General features: G+C 47.3%; 1 protein-coding gene across 1 annotated transcript in view; it reads right to left on the bottom strand.

Moving 5' to 3' along the window:
* The window catches only part of LOC142803653 (calmodulin-binding transcription activator 2-like), a 573461-nt gene that overhangs the window by 46447 nt on the left and 506026 nt on the right, over positions 1-20988 (bottom strand). Inside the window, exon 5 of the mRNA XM_075889143.1 lies at positions 17201-17336. Coding sequence (XP_075745258.1) covers positions 17201-17336 — 136 coding nt within the window. The remainder of the gene's footprint in view (positions 1-17200; positions 17337-20988) is intronic.

The raw sequence follows: 20988 nt of genomic DNA, 5'->3' as shown, positions 1-20988 counted from the left end.
TAAACTGTGAATCTTCCGTGTAATTCGCCCAGTCGATCATCATGTAAAGACGTGAGAAACGCTGTGTGTGTATATACACAAATCAACTTTTATTTGTTCTTAGACGATGGATGGCTTGCGATGTCCCTTGCCTCGCGCGCTCGCACATCGGGATTCTGTCTGCGAGCGCGCGCTGCTGCCGCCTTGCGCTCTCTCCGCTGTGCAGCCTTATCCATCCGGCGACTCCGAGCGCGCGCCAACAGCGAACGGATTTTATTACAACGCTCCCCCTAGCGTACGTCGCCGCACTAAATCGAACGATTGCCTTCAACCAATGACACGCGCCATATGTGACATCATTCCTATTTTATAAGATCTCGCGTCTTTCATCAACTACAAGTACCGCTTTTATAACATCTTGCATCTTTTCATCATCAGCTACAAGTACCACCATCTAGTAAACACTACAAGAACTAAACGAGAGGTGGCTACATACAGGAGACGGTACCGCCATCTAGTGAACACTGCAAGAACTAAACTAGAGGTGGCTACATACAGGGAACGGTACCGCCATCTAGTGAACACTGCAAGAACTAAACTAGAGGTGGCTACATACAGGCTACAGGGGACGCACAGCCCACGCCCTAAGGAGCTTCGCCCCTAAAAGGTCGTCAAAGACAAAATGCTCGTTTCCTAGTTGCGCCGCTACTCGGACAATGAGCTACTTTCTATTTGTGATACTACAAATGCTACTTAAGAAGAGTGCCTATGCAGTAACATTTGTTGTCATCAGGCGTGCGCGCGCGCGTGTGTGTGTGCGTGCGTGCGTGCATACATGCGTGTGAGTGTGTGTGTGTGCGTGCGTGCATGCATGCGTGTGCGTGCGTGTGTGTGTGCGTGTGTGTGTGTGTGTGCGTGTGTTTGTTATACGCGTTATCACGACAGTGAAGTTTGGCGTTTGTGTGTGTGTGTGTGTGTGTGTGTGTGTGTGTGCATGCATGCGTGTGCGTGCGTGCATGTGTGTGTGTGTGTGCATGTGTGTGTGTTTGTGCGTGTGTGTGTGCGTGCATGCATGCATCCGTGTGTGTGCGTGTGCGTTTGTGTGTATGTGTGCGTGTGTTTGTTATACGCGTTATCACGACAGTGAAGTTTGGCGTTAAGCGCTAGTAATTGCTTTTGAATGAACATTTATTTCTCAAAAAGCAGAGAGATTAGCCCGCGTGTGCAAATCGATGACTGACTTACTAATCTTCGTGGGGAAGGAGACTGGCGACCATAGGCCGGCAAACTCAATCATCAGTTCTCAATATCAATATCTGAATAGGACTTTCATCGAACGCCTACGTTGCGTGAAGCAGGGCCTGAGCCACAGCAAATTGAAAAAAAAAAAAGCTCTTCAGGTCAGCAAATGCAAGCCATATTCACAGAGCGCACGTTCATCGGCATACGCTCGGCACCCAAGCGTTGCTATTCTTTTCAGCTGTTTCGTACGGTTTCGCTCTCTTACCACCATAACAGAATACCAACTAACCGATTTCAGTACTGTCACATAACGCCAAGTAACAAGCATGAGCCGTCTCGGTTGACGTCGAAATAACTACGGCTGTGGCAAAGCAGACGAAAGATTTCTATAGTGAGAGCTCTCAGCGGACGCTTCAACATTTGCCGCGGTTACCATTTGCCCCCGACTGCACCTCTGTAAAAAGGTTGGTTTTTGTAGAAACGCAAATCGACTGCTCCTAAAGGGGTGATGACACCCAATATTTGATCATAATCTGTGTAATAGGGGTCAATCCATGTGCGTCCACAAACAAGCTGGCGAAAGTTTAGCGCATTCAGTCGAGCGCCTAGTTTATAAATTGAATAATTTTTAAATATAAACACGCTGTCTGCCTGAGAGTCGATCCTGCACTGGTGCACACGGGAGCTGTGACGTAACAAAAGGCGAGCTGCGCGAGCGTCTACATTTCAGTGAGCGATATTGTCCCACAGTCAGCTGCGTGTAAAATTTAGATAAATTGGCTTTATCAAGATTGGCGCTGGTATTGAACAATTTGCACCGGCCCACACTTCGTGAGAAGACGATGAATCTGCTCCTTCCAGCTCATGACGTCAAAAGCGCCATGGCAAAATGGCGGTCACCGGCGGTGGGCGGAGTTTACAGCCGGCAAATTCTATGAATTGTTTTGCCCTGACATATTGATTTGCGGCGCACTTTTCGTATCTTTATAGGCATTACAGACCTTCAACTTCTAGTCTCTGCTGAAAACCACGAATAGTTGGATGACCATGTCAAGACCCTCTCAAGAATTTTGCATTAATGAGCGCGTTAAGGTGGTTGATGTTAACCGAAAGTTCCCCACTATGGCATGCATCATAATCATATCCAGGGTTTGAGCCGTAGTACCCCAGAAATTATTACAAGTTTTATTTAAAGAATAGCAGGATCATTCGACTGAACACTGGGACAAACCCGCGCAGAAACCCAAAAACTGTTTTTGGTGGATTCACGCAGAAAACAGAAGTGAAGTGAAAAAAAAAAAAACTGTGGCTGATCCCTCTTGTAGAACTCGGTATAACACGAAAGAGAAATGTGTCTTCACAGAGGTAGTTGAGGGTTCTTTGTGCATTGTTTCGCCAGAAGGGCGAAGGAATTGAATGCTACAGCAACAAATTACAAAGTGCACGCGAAGAACGACAACCAGCTCCAAACTTGCAGCACACACCTCAAGCAGAAAGCACGCACGAAATGAGGACACGCAAGAGGTGCGTGTACCAGCAACTGTCACAGCTCGACACTTGAAGCGCGCTACTGAAACAGAGAGAGACTCACGAAACGAACACCCATGTATACTGTTAAGTTTGGCCTGGGGATTCGTCTCTCAATCCCTTCGGCGCCCAGTCTGACGGACGCTGTCAAGTATTTGAGTGATTATCCAGACCAGGCGGCGGGCAGAGGCGAGTCCCGTCCTTCAAGTGCGGACCCTTTGGTCGTCCCTTCGAGCAGCAGCGTGACTAATGGACACGGCGACTCATCGGGTAACGGAAAGCTGGCGTGACCAGCGACAGAGTTGACGGCGGAGCGGCGCTTCTTTAATCATCATTCACCAAGCCGACCAGCCGACTGCCTATGCTCGTCAGGCATTGTACGTGCTAGCCGGAGGACGAGACGTCGTGTCGCCCAGACGCCGTTAACCATTCGAGAGAGGCCAACGAAGACAGCATCTTCCTGGAGGAGACCAACGGCCACCGCAAATCACCCCGCTAATTGAGCGAACAAAATCGGCGGACCCTTTGAAGTATGCTGCCAGGATCGTGGGAACTCTCGAGTAGCGGCACACCCACGACGCGGAGGAGCCCTGCTGGCGCCACCACAGTGCAGTGTTCACGTGGACCTTGCATGCTCGCCCCCCCTCACCTGTGTGTGCGTGATTGGTGTTCGACTCTGAGAGGAGGAGCCCGACAGGGCATAAAACGACGCGGCAGAGTGCTGGACATCGGGCTCTGAACTATATATCGTTCAACCACCACGCTCGTGGTTTCTGAAACCACTATCCCTTCTTTCCTGTAAATATGTGTAAATAATACCATAAACCTCTGTTATGTTTTTCGCATCCTCCAGCGTCCTGCTTCCTCCTTCGTCAACCTTTACAATACACAGGACAAGCGCGAGCAACTGTCACGATTCTTACTTCGTGTGTGAGCAGCGCGGTCCTTTCGCAGACGCGGCCGCGGACGCGAGTGAAGTGACCTTCGTGCTCTCGCCATTCACGTGTCTGAAATCGCGCCACGCAAGAGACCACGCTGTGTGGAGGCGGCACTGATCGAAACGCTATAGAGGCGACGGCCTTGAGAGCGCGTTTAACACGAGACCTTCGCGCCATCTGGCTATTGATGACAAGAACGCGATGAAGGTGAGAATCTCTGCGGACTGCCAATAGGTACATGGTGTATATACATGGTTTGCCGTTAGCCCCCCCCCCCCCCCCCCCCAACCATAGAGTTTCCTAATATACACTAGAGGAAACTCTGGCGCTAGTGTCTATGGGAGCTGCAACGCACGGCGCTTCAGCGAGCATGGGAATGATTGGTAGTACACACATTTGTCTAATTTTCGTACTTCTGGCCTGCTTTTGGCCTCGTGTGGCTTGGAGCCGTTTTCTCACGAAACAAATATTTGCAAATGTTCAGCGGTTGCGTTTCACCATCTTATTCTTTTAGACTTACCTTTCCAAATCGGGTCACGAAATTCAAAAGGGTTGAATCTTTCTTTCAAAACAAAACCAAAACACAGCAGTAAACGAAGCCGCAAGTACGAAGACTAGGCAAATGTGTGTACTACCCGTCATTCCCATGGTCGCTGAACAATCGCAGCGCCAGAGTCCCCTCTAGTTAATTTTAGGAAACTCTATGCCCCCAACAACGTACGCTTCGTGGCACAGTGGTTAGAGCCACGCATTGTGGTTGAAGAGGTCGCTGGTTCGACACTTCACGACTGATTCTTTCCGTCTCATTCTCTTCTTCGCAATCTGTTAAATTCTATTTTACGGCGTCATATCCGTGACGGAAATGCGTCAGCGCGCAGCCGTGGTGGACGCCGGCATGACACACTTTCGTGTTAAAAAAAAGGTCACTACGTTTTTGTGGTGTGGTGACCCAAAACAGCAACACGTCTGGCGTGTTAAAGTTAAACGGTTGTGTTCGTTTCTCTTGTGACAGAGAATTAAAGTTATATAAACGAAACAGACAGCGATGACCAGAAGACAGCCATCACCACCGAAGCAACACGAAAGACCTAGTCGAGCGAAATGGAAGCGACGAGGAAATGTGAGCAGGCGTGAGCACGGATAAAGGCACGACCGGGAACAAAAGGGCCGCAGTCCTGGAAACGCCGACAGCCACAACTAAAAACGGAACTTTGTCGAGCATAACAAAACGAAACCACGGGAAATAATGAGCTGGGAGGAGGAGGAAAGTTAAACATCGAACAGGAAGGAACGTAAAAGGTACGAGAGAAGCAAACATGGGTGGCTCGAAAAGGAACGGCGATGAAGACGGGAGAAGGAAAAATCGGCGGCGTTAATGAAGAGAGAGAAGACCGTACGCGACACAGAGAGTGCGCGTCGATATCCGGAAGGGTATAGGAGAGGAGAAGAGGGGTTCAGGAAGGGCAGACGGAAACGACGGCCACTCGCGCCATTACGAACCGGTAAGGAAAGAGGGAGAGAGAGAGGGAGTGGACTAGAAAGGACCTATGGGACTCGGAAGGCTTAATTATCTCCTCTCGTGCCTTCCATTTAGCCGCCGGACGCTCTCCGAAAGCATTAGCCGACTCTAGATCACGTGACCGGCCTGCTCCGCTGCGCTGGTCAGGGACGAATGCGCCCCCCTCCCCCTCCTAACACTGCTTTCTAAAAAGCCCAGCGCACATCGTGTACGTGCGAGAGGAGAGAGGGGTGGCGACCCGTATTTGCGGGAGCGGTCATTTTCGGAAATTATCGCATCGCCGCGCCGACTGACTGCAGACGTCCTCGCGGAAACGTACGTGACGAAAGATATTACGCGAGAAAACCCGCTGTATGTACCAACGTTGTTGTCCATTGAACAATTTGTACGTCCTAATATTTATTATATTTATTTCTTCTTCCGGTCTCGTTCTACGTTAGATACGTGAGTTAACGGCCTAGGGTATTACTAGCACCTGGCTTTCCGTACTAACGTGCCTGCAACATCATGACTCAACGCGACCTTCAACTTAAGATATATTTTTTTAATTTTTCCTAACTATCAACACTCATCTTCATTTCAATTAACTATATATAATATTAGTTCTATGTTTTTTTATACAGGCATAACTGAAGGTATCGAAGAGAATGCTTATTAATCTTACAGTATTCTCAATTTGCCTTTTATCACGCACAGCAATGGCAATTCGCATTTTTACCAACGCCTCATCAAAGAACGTAAAGGTTCTAATACAGCAGGCATGCACGTGAATGGGCAGTGACGTGATCAATAGCATCGAGGCCATTCCGTAATTAGTTAAAAAGGAAAAAATAAAATAACTTCCAAGGCCTGCTCGCTAAGTTTAACGTAACTTATTGATATCGAAAAAAAAAAGAAACAGCGGCATTATCAGATATAGTGCACTAGGCGGATGCACAACTGTTTCTGCTCTCTTCTTACTTCATTTTCTATTCACACGCACGCAGCATCAGCGTTAAAAAAAGCAGCCCAGACGAGAACACAATAACCACGCGGCGAGCCAATCCGGAACCGCAGACGATGTCGTAAAGGCGATCGGCATCCGCTTTCTTCCCATGATACGACGCACTTTTGTACTAACTCAGCGGTAACCACGCGCCGACCAAAGCAGGGCTCGCCAAACTCTTTTACCGCGCTGGCGCCTTATAGCTAGCCATCACGAATATACATGCTGCATATGCATATAAATGAGCGTTTCCCCAGAAACAAGGCCCCTAATGCGACGTGCGTAGAACGATGATTTTCCTCCTAGTATAAGCTCGACCTTTTTGTTTTTGTTATTTCCAACAGGCCGTTAAACAAGCTGGAGCGTGATGCGTGGTCATCAATTTAGTACGTTAGGTTATTTACGCGCAGGAGAAACACCAGCCAACGCTACGTGCACGCAAGCGAGGCTAGAGATACTAGGCGTGTAGGTAGTTGGTTGGAGGCGCGTTTCGCGCCACGTTTTTTTTTCTTTCTTCTTTAAATCCACCTATAAAGTAATTCTACGACGCTTCTAAGAGAAGCACTACTGGAAGAATATAAACGGGCCATAAAAGGAACAGCCAGAAACGGGAAAGTTCGGACATTAATAGGCGGGAATAAAAAAAAAGTCCGCGCACCAGAAAACAGTGCTCAAATAGGTATTTAGCTATATTACGACAGTGTTTAATGTGTCTCGCTGAATTCAAGCTCTTCGATGACACCGTCACAGTTCACTGAGCCCTGCGATCTCGACAAAGAACAAGCCATTCCGAAATTGTGATTCTACCAATCAAGGACTAAGTGAGTATTCATGGCAGTGCATAGGTGAATTGTTATGGCGTTGGCAGATAAGAGTTTTATCAGCGCCCAGCTGAATGAAGCATATAGTAAGACAACTGTGGCAATTCATTTATCCTCTTTCCATTTCGGAAACATAGCGTTGAATAAAGCTTAAATAACTCTACGAGTTAGAACTGTAAGGACGAATATCAGAGCCAGACTGGAAGGAATGCCAGTATACAACAACAACAACAGCAACAACAACAACAACAACAACAACAACAACAACAACAACAACAACAACAACAACAACAACAACAACAACAACAACAACAACAACAACAGAAGAAGACGACGACGATGAAAGGAAGGAGTAATCATGCGCCAATGGCATACGGTCAATAACAAACAAAAAAAAAAGATGAGTCGGACTTGTGCGTTGACATTTGTTCACTTTCTACCGCAGCGTTACCAAAGAGAACACGGCAGAGCTCATAAAACAGCGCCAGAAAACGCAAAAAAACGCAGTATAATAATGCTTCTCACATTTCTTTGTTTTCGCGTTTTGTTTTGTAAGGCGCATGCAGTCACTGAATTTCTGCCTTTCCTCATTTGTTGCCTTTCTTCGAACCTTGAACCGTCGTCCTTCAGCCCTGAATCGTGAACATAGAATGAGCGCGTGTTCGCTACGACGGGACCACGATGAACAGGACCGCCGCTTGGCACAGCCACGCGCGTCCTCGTCGACAACGCCCTCCCTTTCTTCGCGTGTCCACGCCATTCAGCCTCCCCCTTTCCTCTAAAGAAATATCTTCGTCGCAGTACACGCCTTTCCTACAGTGAAGCACCCTTTACAGGCAGCGGCCTCCTCGACCACCGCGGGCAACGAGCGCAAGTGGGAGAGCGACGACGAGGACGCGTTTTTTTTTGCAGCAGCAGCAAAAACGAGCCGCCACGCCCTTCGCGAGACGGGCACGTCGAGAACACAAGGGACGCTCACGTCGTTCCCAGCGTCGGCCTCTCAAAGGCGCGTTAATTATACAGCGCGAATGAAGGCTGGGGACGAAGGAATGCAGTGGAGGAAGTGTGGGTTGTTGGACACTGATGCCCCGGAAAGCGGGAATGAAGGAGTGCGCGAGGAGGAAGGAGCGGGGAGCCCAAATGAGGTCGGAAGATAGTGGCGCAGAAGGGGATATCCGCTTTGAAAGCAAACAATGGGACAATGCACGCTGTCAGCGTTAAATGACTGTTTTGCGATCATCTTGGGTTAAACGAATACATAAAAATATTCCGCAGCACCACCCGGAAACTAGTAAGTGAACTTGAAGGAAACGTTGTTGACATCTACGTAAAAAATAGTGACAAAGTGCGAAATTTGTTCAGTTTATTTTCGTGTTTCTTGAGAATGTTGTGTCTTGAGGAATTATTCACTTCTGGATTAATTCTCTGAAGATAGTGTAAATAAGCTGATACAAGTTAACGCGATAGCTGACAGGCGTGCTAGTGGCATAAATATAACCACACAAGAGAGAGTGTCGCTAGAAAGCTATGAGAGAGCGTGGAATAAGAAACCCGACAGAGGATGCCAGCCGATGGAAGCAATTCGAACATAGCGGAAAAATGGGGCATTAAATACATCTACCACTGTTGACCGGTATTCATGAACTTTTCAAGTATGTCATTTAACTAGCCGCAATTTTTGAAATTTATAAAAAAATACCCCAATGGCATAAGTGACGAAAGAGGTTCAGCGCTAAATTTTCTCGCAAAATGCCACGTATCAACCCTGCTTCAGAGTCGTGGAAATGAATGCGCCGCACAGACAATTATTTTCGTAACTTACGTAAGTGCTAAAGGCACGTGCATAAGACGCGCGAAGGATACAGGACAATCACTACTTTCAACTGAAATTTTATTGGAAGGGAACACCAAATATATAAGTGTAGCCTCCAGAAAAAAACACAAAAACTAGACAAGAATGAAAAAAAAAACAATCGAAAAAGATCATGGGCCTTTAGTGCTTACATAATTTGTGGATAAGTACCAACTAGCCCGAATCCAGTGCCTTCTAAGTTACATTGCTTTCGGCAGACCCTTACCTCGCGTTAAACCACGAAGCAAGGCCCGATAAAGATCTCGTGGGGAAGTTGTTGCGAGTAGATTAAATACGCAGGCTGAGAGATGGCGGGTATGCGTGTGTGTCGGAGAGGGGGAGTAAAGAGAGAGAGAGAAGAGTCGGCGAATTGTAGCATTTTTCATGACTATCGCACCACAAGCACGTGCCACTGCACTGGATAGCCGGATCTAAGTGGGTCAGACCACGACAAGTACATACAGCAGTGCACTTCCACGCCAACATTAGCCGAGTAGCTCAGTGACGAAATTGCCGGCACGAACTTTGTTCACATCAGCACAGGCACCCATACTCCTCGGTTGCACGTGGCGCTGCGCCGCCTGGACAGCGTCTGGTGCCGCTCACGTCTGCCACCACCCTCCTTTTCCTTCTCCTCCTCCTCCATCCTTTTTGCGTGCAACAGTGTTTCGAACGAGCCCGCTGCTTCCGTGCCGTCGTTTCAATCCCATTACCGGGGAAGCACCGACGCTCACCGCATGTGCTTGCAGCGCGAAGCCCACAGACCCGGAGCAGAGGCCTAGGCGCTGTAGCAAAGCGAGCGCCTACGGAACAGAGTGCATGCAGGCGTTGTGAAATTTTCTCCCCCTTGGCAAAAAAAAAAAAAAAACCTCGCTCCCTGTGTCCCGGCGAGAGAGTTCCGGCCTAATTGCGTTAGCTTACGCCAGCGAACGTGCGAGCCTCTCTGTAGCCCGCCTATATAGTGCCGCCCTCTGAGCGGGTGTCGTTGGCCGCCGGGCCCATAATCAAGCGAATTTCTCGATTGCAGGCGCTTGATGCTGACACCTAACACTGCCGTTGGGCTGTATCGGGAGAACAATGGGTAACTTTTCAGTCCCGAGGAATAACGAAATGCTCTCCGCGCGCGATGTATAAGCGTTGGACGCGAAGCATTGACTTCGGTACCAGATGCTGGCGCCTGCCGTACGTATCAGCGTTTACGGCTTACACTTGCGCCTTCAACTGCCGTTCCTCATTCGCATTTTATCTAACTCTATGTCCCCTCCCCTTCTTTCTTATGCAATCATTATATCATTCATTTCTAAAACTTGGGAGAAGTACTGTGATATACGTCACCAATGAACGACTATTCACGCACTGTGCTGGCGTGTTTGACAAAGGCATAGCATAAAACACTGCACAGCCATTAAAAAAAAAGAAGTTATTCCTGCCAATTAAGTGAAGCAAGTTGCACCCATGCATGAAATTGTCTCGTGAAGTAAATATGGTTAAGGTGAGGGAACGTCAAACTTCACTGCCATTATTGTATTATGTACGTAAAACATGCGTCTATTTTTGCATTTTGGGGGGGGGGGGAGAAATTGGGGCTAGAATATGGTGTTTGTTTTGTTATCGAAGTAACCATCATGCCAGTCTTCGTATGTTGCCTCTAAATTGGTAAATACGCAACAGAAACATTGGCTCTCATTAGTATACAGGTAGGCAGGTATGAAGAATGTAATGATTGCAACTGTTATGAGGCAAACGGTATCAGGGAGAGCTAGCACGGGCGACTATCTGCAATGAAACAGTCTTAGTATGAGTGAACAGTGGTTCGACTGATTGGAGAAAATACCCTGGTGCTCGTCAATGGAAACTATGCGACGAATAAGTGCCCAGGCACTATACATCGCCAAATCAATTCATGTGGGTGCATGAGTAATTTCACAGCGCACACTACTAGAACAAAGCAAAAGCACAAGAAAAAATAAGATGTCAGCGTGCTTACAAAATTTTTGAACTTTACAATAAACATTCAGCTTCATGGTCAGTGCTATGTACTGTCTCTTCTGGTGCCTTTGCTTTGTAAAATTTGTTCGCACTACCGAACTAGCCATCAATTAGCACGGCGTTTGCAGCGATTGTCGAAATCTCGAACTTTCATTACTTCACTCATTTAATAAATTTAGCAGGTACTATAACAGGTCAAGTGTGAGTGGATACGGTTATATTAAACAGATGGGCATAAGGTCGACCAGTTTTTCAAAGTACATGAACTGCAAGAGCTAAAGCAAGATAAAGAGACTGCAACTGGAAAGCTAAAGAAAAGACTGTCCGTACATACTCCCTCCCACAAAAATTACAAAAAATACAAATACAAAGTATGTCAAAGGATGAGCACCGGTTCCTCGTGGGCAGCATTAAAGAGAGAGAGAAAACGAGGCGAGCGTCGATGCCTTCTGCTTTCACCCATTTTGACCACCGACTCGGGCGTCGGAGGCCTTGAAACGTTTGCAAGTGTTGAGAATATTTCCCCCGTGACTTGTGACGAACTTGCCTGCACGCGCTGCCCTTCTACCAAGAGCACCCAGAGTGAGGCATCGACAACCAAACTTCTCTGTGATGACACTCTTGAAACAGAAACGTAGCGCGATTGTAGGCCGGCCAGCTCAATCCGGATTCTCACTGCCAGAAGCGGCTAGCGGAATGAAACTCTCACAGCTACGGCAAAGATAACGGCCGCCCCGGTCTAGAGGGCCCGTCCGAAATCTTAGCTTTGTAAAGAAAAAAATACTTCCCACAAAGTAAACCGGATTAAAAAAAAAATCAAGGCCTCTCTACGAAGTGAATGATGAAGAGTGGGCGAAGCTAAGTTCTCAGGTCCAGAATGTATACGTTGTAGTCGGCGACTAATTTAAAGGATAAAAAGACGGACGGCGCAGGTGATCATGTACTGTGCTGTCATATACTCGATTGAAGTACACATTAAATCAGTTTTCTTACAGAGATGTTTAAATTCTTGGTTGCGCGTGCGTTCAGAGTTTCGGTTTTGTGCATAGCGTGACGGACACGGACGAGAAGGTGCTCTCTGAGGAGCTTCGCTCCTAAAAGAAATGTGCCTCGTCGTCCATAAAGCTCCGCTGCGTGGCAGAGAAGGTGGTTACTTAGACTCAGAGCCTCCCCATATATAGGCCAGCTCCCATCTGACGATAAATTTAATTTGAGAAGGCAGCTCTGAAAAAAGGCACGTTTCGCGCGACACGCGTGCGATGGCACGGGACAGCTTACCATAATTCACCGTAAAAGTAGGGAAAAGGAAGGAGAGAGACAATATTTTCACTTAAGCACAAGGCGGAAAAAGTAATTTCGTCCTGGAAAGTGTCTCTAGCTCTTCACAGCGTAAAAATAGATAAAAAGAAAAATAACAAAAAAGAAACCTGCACCACGGCTCGCACTGTTTACCAGATAACGGTAGCAGGGGGGGGGGGGGGGTAGCACTGCGTAGAAATTGCTTTATGACCTACACAAAAGATGGAGAATAAAATTATAGAGCAAGGAAGCACGAAGAAGTAGAAAGGCAGCGGCTGCTCTGAAGCGGAGCACAACAAGGTAAGGTTGGAAGCGAGGCGCGCGCCGTTGCGGGCGAAGTGAGCCGGACTTTTAAATTGTGGAGGCAGAAGTCCCCACCTCTTTGTTGGCGGAGACGAAAGAAAGAGAGAGAGAAAGAAAGACAGGAAGGAAGGAAAAGCATAGCGAACGGCCGAGTACGTTGCCTCGCACAAGAGTTAGTATTCCCGGGCGGGTTACGCGAGCCGCGCCGCACCGGACGCACGGGAATGAGACAATAAAACTCAACGGACCGTTAAACCTTTTAAAGAACGACCGAAAAAAAAAAGAGAACAAAATGGCAGAAAAAAAGGAAGAGGGGTGTAGGACGTTGAAACATACCGCCTCGCGTTAGGCGTTCTTTAAAAAAAATGTACAGCAGCGTTTCTTGTTTCTTGTTTGTTTTGTTATCGTCGTACTCGAAATGAAAGAAAGAAAGAAAAGTGGAACAACAGTGAAGGCTCTGGAGAGGCGTCGAGGAAGCTAAAGGCAGTTTTATTGGACTGCGACGGTTCCTGAAGAGCCCCTATTCTCGTCGTGAAGAATAAGAAGCGGGCTCTTCGGGTACGCACGCTTTGGGAGCAGGCGAACGGAGAGAACTGAGACACAGGAGGGCTTTAGAATGAATAAAATAGAGCGTAGCGTAGCGGCACGTGGGCGGAGGGAAAGATCAAGAAAAGAGAGAGAAAAGAGAACGGTGACGTAAGATTAAAGGAGACGTCCCAGCGACCGTGCGAACAACAGACGGTGACCGCTTGAGAGGAGCGAGTGAATGTTCGAAGGCACTTTAAAATGCGACAGCGTGGCACATTGAATGGGAACAGCGAAGAGGCTGTGACGTAAGGCTCACATTCGAAAAGGACTGTTTGCATTTCGCAATAGCGCGGCTGTGCGACGCAGATGCAATCGACGTTGTCGCTGAAATTGAATGTCTTTTTCTCTCTGAGTTGCATTCTCACCTATTCCTAAAGTTGTGACGATTCCTATAGACGCCGTTGTTTTGTTTCAGTCTGAATTTGGCAAAGGACGTAATAGCACTCGTTGGCGAGCGTTTTGTTGTCTTTGTTTACTTTTCGTTTTGTAAACGTAGCCGACGTCGTTGGTCTGCGCTCACGTAATACCGATGTACTGAGGTACTGAGAAAATGTAAACACAGAAGACGCCGACCAAAATGAAAAGCATTCAGAAGTTTCGGCTTCCGTTTATTGTTTTATTTTTCTAATGATGCCTCTTCCCGACCAGACTATTCAGATTCGAACCATCGATTCTAAGAAAAATGGGACTATGCATACGCTAATTCAAGAAACCCGGGCAACATTTACGATTCAGCCATCGAAAGTACACTAAACAGAGCGTCTTGCCCATGCACTCCAAAGAGGGAGTTAGTTGGACGACGGGTGGCCTGGCATTTTCGTCGCCACCGGGCTAGCCCATCACGAGCAACAGAACGGACCCCAAGCTGGCGCCAAACAGCTCTTTCACTTTCTTTCTCTCTCGCTAGAGGACAGGAGGTGACGACGGAGAAGAGCCCAGCGGGAACGACGCATAAACGTTACGATCCCGGATGAAAAAAGGTTCGGAGGAAGAGGAGAACACCGAGCAAATGGAACGGGGTTGGCACCACCTTTATGTTAGGAAGGTCGTGGCACAGTTCGTATGTGACGCGAACACGCTTTTACAGAGCTGCTGGCGATGGCAAGCAATGCGCGTCGTGTACTGAAGCTTGAAAGGGCTGATGAGACGAAGCATAACGGACGAAAAAAAGGTAACGTGCGGGAGTACTTTGCGGGATTGAAGGAGAAAAAAAAACAAAAGAAAAAGCGAGCGCTCGGTGACTGCGCGTGAAGCGAAGACCGCCGCGGGGCAATCAGCATGGAAGCGCGAGTGTGCACCAGCAGAAGCGGAGACGGCGGCAATCAAGTCGAACCGGCAATCAGCCCCGGCTGCAATCAACGGGGTCCAGCGCGCGCGAGCAGCCCCTGCAGCCTTTGCTCGGCCGCCTGGTAAGCCAAGCACGCGCGGCTCTTCGCCCTCCCCCGGATGGTCCGGGGTGCGTTAACGGAGGGCACTGGAAGCGAGCCCGGAGTGGGAAAGAGGCAGCAGGCGCAAGCTGACGGCGCGCGGCGGCTATAGCGCCCGAAAACGAGCTGCCCCGAGAACTTTCCCCGATAAACACGCTCGCGTCCCGACTTATCCCTAACCCAGTTGCCTTCGGTAAAAAAGGGTCCGCTCACGCTGAATAAGCGAATCGAAGTTCACTCTCTGCCAATCCGATGCGGACCTTACGGGGCCTTCTCGACAATTGTTTTTTTTTTTTACTCCCTTTACCGGTGAAGGGTCGTCGGATGCCGTTACGCCAGCGGTACCGTTCTGTGTCCAGAGATGGTGTTAAAGAGAGGCGAGGAGAAAAAAAAATGTTAATTGAAGAAAGTGAGTGCTCATTTTCAATCCCAAAATGGCTTTAGGGAGCAAAAGTTAGTTTATTTTAGTCTGAAATGTCAATTAGGTGATATTAAGCGAAACGTCAAATATAAGTTAGAAATGACAATTAAGTTAACATTTACCTGCTCGTGTTTGATTCGCTATGATTTAGCTTCATTGGTACGTAAAACAACATACACATTCCTTAGCACGCTGGAAAAGCATAGCCTACTGGAAAGCTGAGGTTACGGTTCAGAATTACTCGGCAACTAAAATGCATTAGCCACGTAAACCTTATCATTATCCTGTCTCCACTCACTGTCAATAGACAGCGGTACACAAGTACACAAGTGCCGTTACTGTGTCAGACGGTTCAGGAACACCGTTCCTGAACACCTGAGCACGAAGAGTGTCAATTACCGTGCAGCTCGCGCGGTCAATTTCGGAGGACTGCAGAGGGACGCCTTGAAATCGAAGACATCATTAGGAAAGCAGGCCGGCCGACCCGAACTTTTACGGTCGTAATCTAAGATCTAAACGACGATAGAAGACCTCGAGAACTGTGAGGCTATTCGACGAACTAAGTTATTAGACGTGCCAAAGTTTCAACCAACGAAAACTGAACTCCGCTAGTCAAACACAGTCTGGTATCAAACCCCGGAACGATCACGGACACATAATTGAGACAAACTTTCATTGAACCAGCTAGACTCAAAGCCGTTTTTGGAAGCCAAGGTGCAGCCGGTGACTGCGCTTACCTGCACGAAAATCGCCGCGCTATGATGTGTTACAGAAATCGTAATTGCAGGGCTGCCGCTTAACGGAACTATTCAATGCGATCAGTTCTATAAATATCTGCAACCTTGAACACTCAGTCCAAAATCGAGTTGTATGGAACCAGTATACATTGCGTCGAAAGTAGTCATCACTCCCTTGCACACTACACCACGGGCAACGCTCTAAAATAAATAGATAAAATCTACCTGACATCGCACAACTTTAATCCTTAGTGCTCCATTTCAGTATCACGCGTACAACACAAGACAAGGGCCGAGTGACAACCGACGAAGACAGCCACTTCTCTTCGTCGGCTGTCACTCGGTTCCTAGTGCAGCGTTTTGCGCCGATACCGAAATGAAACACCAACGCGCCCAGACTTACGTTATCTCTAGTTACATTTCTAATACATCGGGCACCGCTTTGTGTTCAACGTTAGCACCTGTCTTCGTCGGTTGTCACTACGTCCTTGTACTGTGTTGTGCGTGAGATGATGAACAGGATTATCCGCTACTCTTTTAGGTGAATTTCGACTTTCCATCACATCACTCACATCAAAAATACAAGTCAACTCTCTTTTGCGAGTGACACCTTCCCCGACTCAAAGAAGAGATTACAATGATCTACTAAAGATAGATAACGCGATTCTTTATGCATATGTTATATATGTGGCGAGTTAGGAGTGAACTAAAAGAGTTACCGGTAATCTGTCTTTTGATATATTGTACGGCCTTAGCATAGATTGTACTACGTCTTCATAAACTGCACTGTCAGCTCGTAATAAAATCACGTACTACGTGACACCAGAGGCAAAAAAAAAAAAGTGTTCCACACTCGCCGCACTGGCTACTTGCGCCGCCGACTGACGCTCCCACGTTTAAATACACATATATACTTCATGAAGTGGACGGAGGGATGACGCTCACCATAGCTCAGTGGTACAGTATCGGACGCGTCAATCGAGAGTCGCAGGTTCGGTTCTCGCTGGCAGTAAGTTACCTTTTCATCGACTTTTATATCTTCCCGTTTACATTATAATCACCTCTGATAATATCGCGCACACATTCCCTGACATCACTGTCTTTTAGTTATCCTTAATATTGTGTCTAACAACAACAACAACAACAACAACAACAACAACAACAACAACAACAACAACAACAACAACAACAACAACAACAACAACAACAACAACAACAACAACAACAACAACAAGCCCTTAAGTTTACACTTTTTTCTTTTTTCCTCCTCCCCCTCCCCCTCTTCTTCCTACTACTACTACTACTACTACTACTACTACTACTACTACTACTACTACTACTACTACGACGCTCAAACGTCATTATAACAAAGTTGCTTCTTACAGAAAACTAAGTTCGTTATATCCAAAAATTTATCATAAAGGTATATTCCAAACAATATATCTGTTGCAAGACAATTTTTCATTTACTTCGTTATAATCAATATTTCGTTATTTCGGGTTCGTTATATCGAGGTTTGAGAGTGCTGTTCAGATAGGGGACGGGGGAAGACCAATTGTAGAGTGTTGCGTACCTCCGTTCCCTGGACCTTGAGCTTCATGTGGTCCTCCCGGGTCGTCTTGCCGTCCTTGCGCTTCTTCCAGCAGTAGCCATCACGCCGGTACCGGACCCGCTTGCGGCTGTACAGCAGCATCGACCCGCTCTTGGGCCTGGGAAGGAAACAGACGAAGTGACAGTGGTGAGACAAAAAAAAAAAAAAAGAGAGTATACTCGTGGCACATGTTACTCGCGCAAAAAGATCTCGTATGCCTCGTTTATTCTTTTAAACATAATCTCGAACGACCCCAACGAATCCTGAAACACTGCACTTTCCCAGATAAACCTGTGTGATCACACAGAATCGTACGTAATACGGATCACATATTTTTTTTTTTCGAGAAGGGAGACGACACCGACGAAACAGCACGCTCAGTTTCCACGGCAAACATTTGTCTTTGTTCTTTACGTCTCTGAGTGGTCGACGCCACAAGTCTGCGTTCAGTTTTACAACCCGGTAACTTTCTAGGCAAACGAACTTCACGCAGCGACAAAAAAATAGAAAGAAAGCGGTAAGCGAGTCACCCCGCATGCACGCGCGAAGGTTGCTTTATCGAAAGGAGCGAACAAAAGGTTGCATTGACGATAAAAAAGAATACAGACAGTACACATGGTTTCGCGTAAAGGTCAACGGTGGGTGTACGGAAGAGCCGGGCTCACACGTTTGTTTCGAAACGACAGACATCGTACGATCCCACGAGGAAAGTATACCGCCGGACACGGGAGACAACGGAAAGTAAGGTCGCGCTGTCGGATTGCTCGCGTGAAACAAACTCGGGGAAAGAGGAACAGTAAAGGCGGTACAACGTGGCGAGCGCGAAGATGCAGAAAGGCCCATCCGACGACACGTTTGCCCTCCGAGGAGCGGTAACGCAGCTTACGGCGTCAGTGCGTTCGTGATCTCTTCGACACACAGCGACTCTGTTGAAACTCAGGACCACACTGAAATCGGAGGGGCGTTCAATCAAACTGGCAATACAAACGCGCGGGTCACGGGAGACCTGGCTTATACGGGAACTAACGGGAAACGGTTGGCCTAGTGGCGGAGAACGGTTCCGTGATGTAGTCGACAGAGGAAGAAGACAGAAGAGCGACAGATGCGGGAAGCGACATAAATTTTGCCTCTCCATTGCCCACACAGTGCGGTAGTTTTAAGGCGAATTCCTTAGATGCTTCATCAAATGCGAAAAGTTAACGGCGACATCGACGGCGTGAACAGTGATGAAAAGAAAAATCACAATGATGCAATGACGTCACCATGACGCGCGGAAACGTGGGCAAGTTGGTAGGACATACCTGAATATACGAACAGCGCAACCTATAGAAGTAGTTAAAGCGTAACTACGGAAGCATTAAACAAGAACTGTCCTTGTTTATTGCTTCCGTTACGCTGTAACTACTTCTAGACTGCGCTATTCAAAATTCAGTCACCCTGACATCACACGGCGGCAATGCCTGTGACGCCACTGCCAGATTCCGTCGCATGATGTCAAATGATGACGTAATCACATGACGTCGTCGCTTGGTCAATGGTGAGCCGATCACGGAGGCCATGTAATAATACCATGGTTAGGTGCGGACAGCGTTTGGGCGAGAATGCGACATTGATACACTCGAGTGAAAAAAAAAAAGGAACATGGATTTCACCATTCAGTCGTCTTGGGTGAATGCAAAAGGAACAGTGTGCCTTTTTGGGCGAGAATTCATTTTCACTTTGTTTGGTTTAATTTGCCTTACAATCAGTGGCGGATCCAAAGGGCGGGGGTGGGCATTAGGGGCAGCCCCCCCTCCCCCCCAAAAAAGCCTGTGTCAGCACCCCCTCTCCACTCACTTCAGTGCTTGTAGTCCAATCAGCAATTAGGACAAATGAGTGAAACCACTGTGAGCACACATAAACAGTACTTATGCGATGAAAAAGTTTTTCTGCTAGTAAAAACGAAGTCATGACCACGCCTCCCTCTCCTATGTTACTTCAGGCGACCGCCCCCCTAAAGTTTGTGTATCCGCCCTTGCTCAGAATCAAAATTTAAAGACATTCGTGGTATCAAAGCCGCCATTGGGAATGTAAATGCTTACTGTCACAGACCACTGAAGTCGAGGAAGTGAGTAAAATATCTCATATGGAGTTCGAGGTTTCCTTTCGCTCCGCAAAATTACTACTACAGTGTGCTTACTGCGTTGGTCAAGTTGAAGCATAGCTTACGAGGGAAGGGTGGTTAGCGCTCATTACGGAAGGACACCAAAAAAAAAAAGTAAGGCCAAAAAAGGAGTGACAACTCAAGAAAGGACCACGATGAATATATTGTACAAGACACCACGCGAACAAAACACAGTGACTGAAACAAAAAACAACAACACAACTATGTTTTGTAGTTTTTTTTTCTGGAGCCCCAGAGAAGCAAACATGAACGTCAATGTAGCACGACGACTAGTTCACCCAAAAACTGTTCTTTCTGAAAATAGAACACACACACACAGAGCAAAAAGGGCTTACCGGTTGTGGTTCATATTACTTTCGGTAACATCGCCACTTCAAAACAATCACAAAAGAATAGGGGTGCGCGAAAAGTAAATTTGAGAAGAGAATCAAATGCAAGTATGCAACGAATATTGTTCGAATAAGTTGCGAAGAGAGAGGCAATGATTTCCGAAACAGTTCTAGCATTCCACACTTTAAATCGAAAACAAATATTCAGGATACACGCCTGTCATCAAAGGTGAGTTCCCACAACCCTTGATGAAAAATACCACTTAATGATGAATATGTATGGTTAATGAAGATGTACCCAATGAACATGCGCAATAAATCCATAAACTGCTCTTGCAATTCGGCTCCGTTGAGGTATGTTGGCTGGTAAAGTGTTGCGCTGCTGAGCTTGAGGAAGCGTGTTCGAATGAGATGCTGCCTTGGCGACAGTATTTCCATTGGCCCAAAAATTCAAAAACACATGTGCACTCATCTTTAGTAGCACGTTAAAATAATCAGATGGTGTGGTCAAAAATTAATTAGGCGTCAATGACTACAGCGTAAAACTACGAAATCATTTTATTTTTCGTTTTTCGAATTGAGCAGCATCTGACAACGGGATTCAAGACTCATTGCACCGAAGCTACAAACTTTTTTCAAGGAAAAAGAGAGGGGCTGTTCCGGACAAAACGGGATTCACTTAAACGAATGTGGGCTGTGGGGTCGATAGGCGAACGCGAAAGTTCCCGACTTCTACGTCGATGGCAAGGCCAGTTTCTTCTTCTCCCCTTCGTACACCAGCTTTACTGTTTCGAGATGGCGTGCGCAGAATATCTAAAGGACCCAGTAGAAGGGGCGTAGCTGTAACGATCAATTCGCCAAAAGGGCAGCGGCCGAAAAAAGTCACACGGACTTTCAGGCGTCCTTCTAAGACGACTAAAATGCGAACGCCGTGTTGTTCCTTTTCTAGTTGCTCGGCTGTATTGAACCAACCCCTCCTCCTCCTTCCCACACCTCCTCTTTCTTGAAAGCTTTCTGGACTTCATGTAGTCTCGCAGTTCCTTCGGAATTGGCTCAGATTTCACCAGCAGTCGATGCCGTGCGATGACATCATAATGATGTCACACATTTGAGCGACCAGTGGCGTAATTATGGAGTCAGGTGATGATGATTTCTCGCGTCACCTCAAGCTGACGCACCTGCCGATGGTTTCGTTTCGCATTTGATGAAACAGCTAAGGGGAAAATGGGGAAGCACCATTCGTTCGGAAAACAGAAGCATAGGCCCATTTAATGCTA

This window comes from Rhipicephalus microplus, chromosome 3 (genome assembly GCF_043290135.1).
Source record: "Rhipicephalus microplus isolate Deutch F79 chromosome 3, USDA_Rmic, whole genome shotgun sequence".
Taxonomy (NCBI): Eukaryota; Metazoa; Arthropoda; class Arachnida; order Ixodida; family Ixodidae; genus Rhipicephalus; species Rhipicephalus microplus.
Note: the sequence above shows the minus strand (reverse complement) of the source record. Positions and strands in the feature narration are given on the sequence as shown.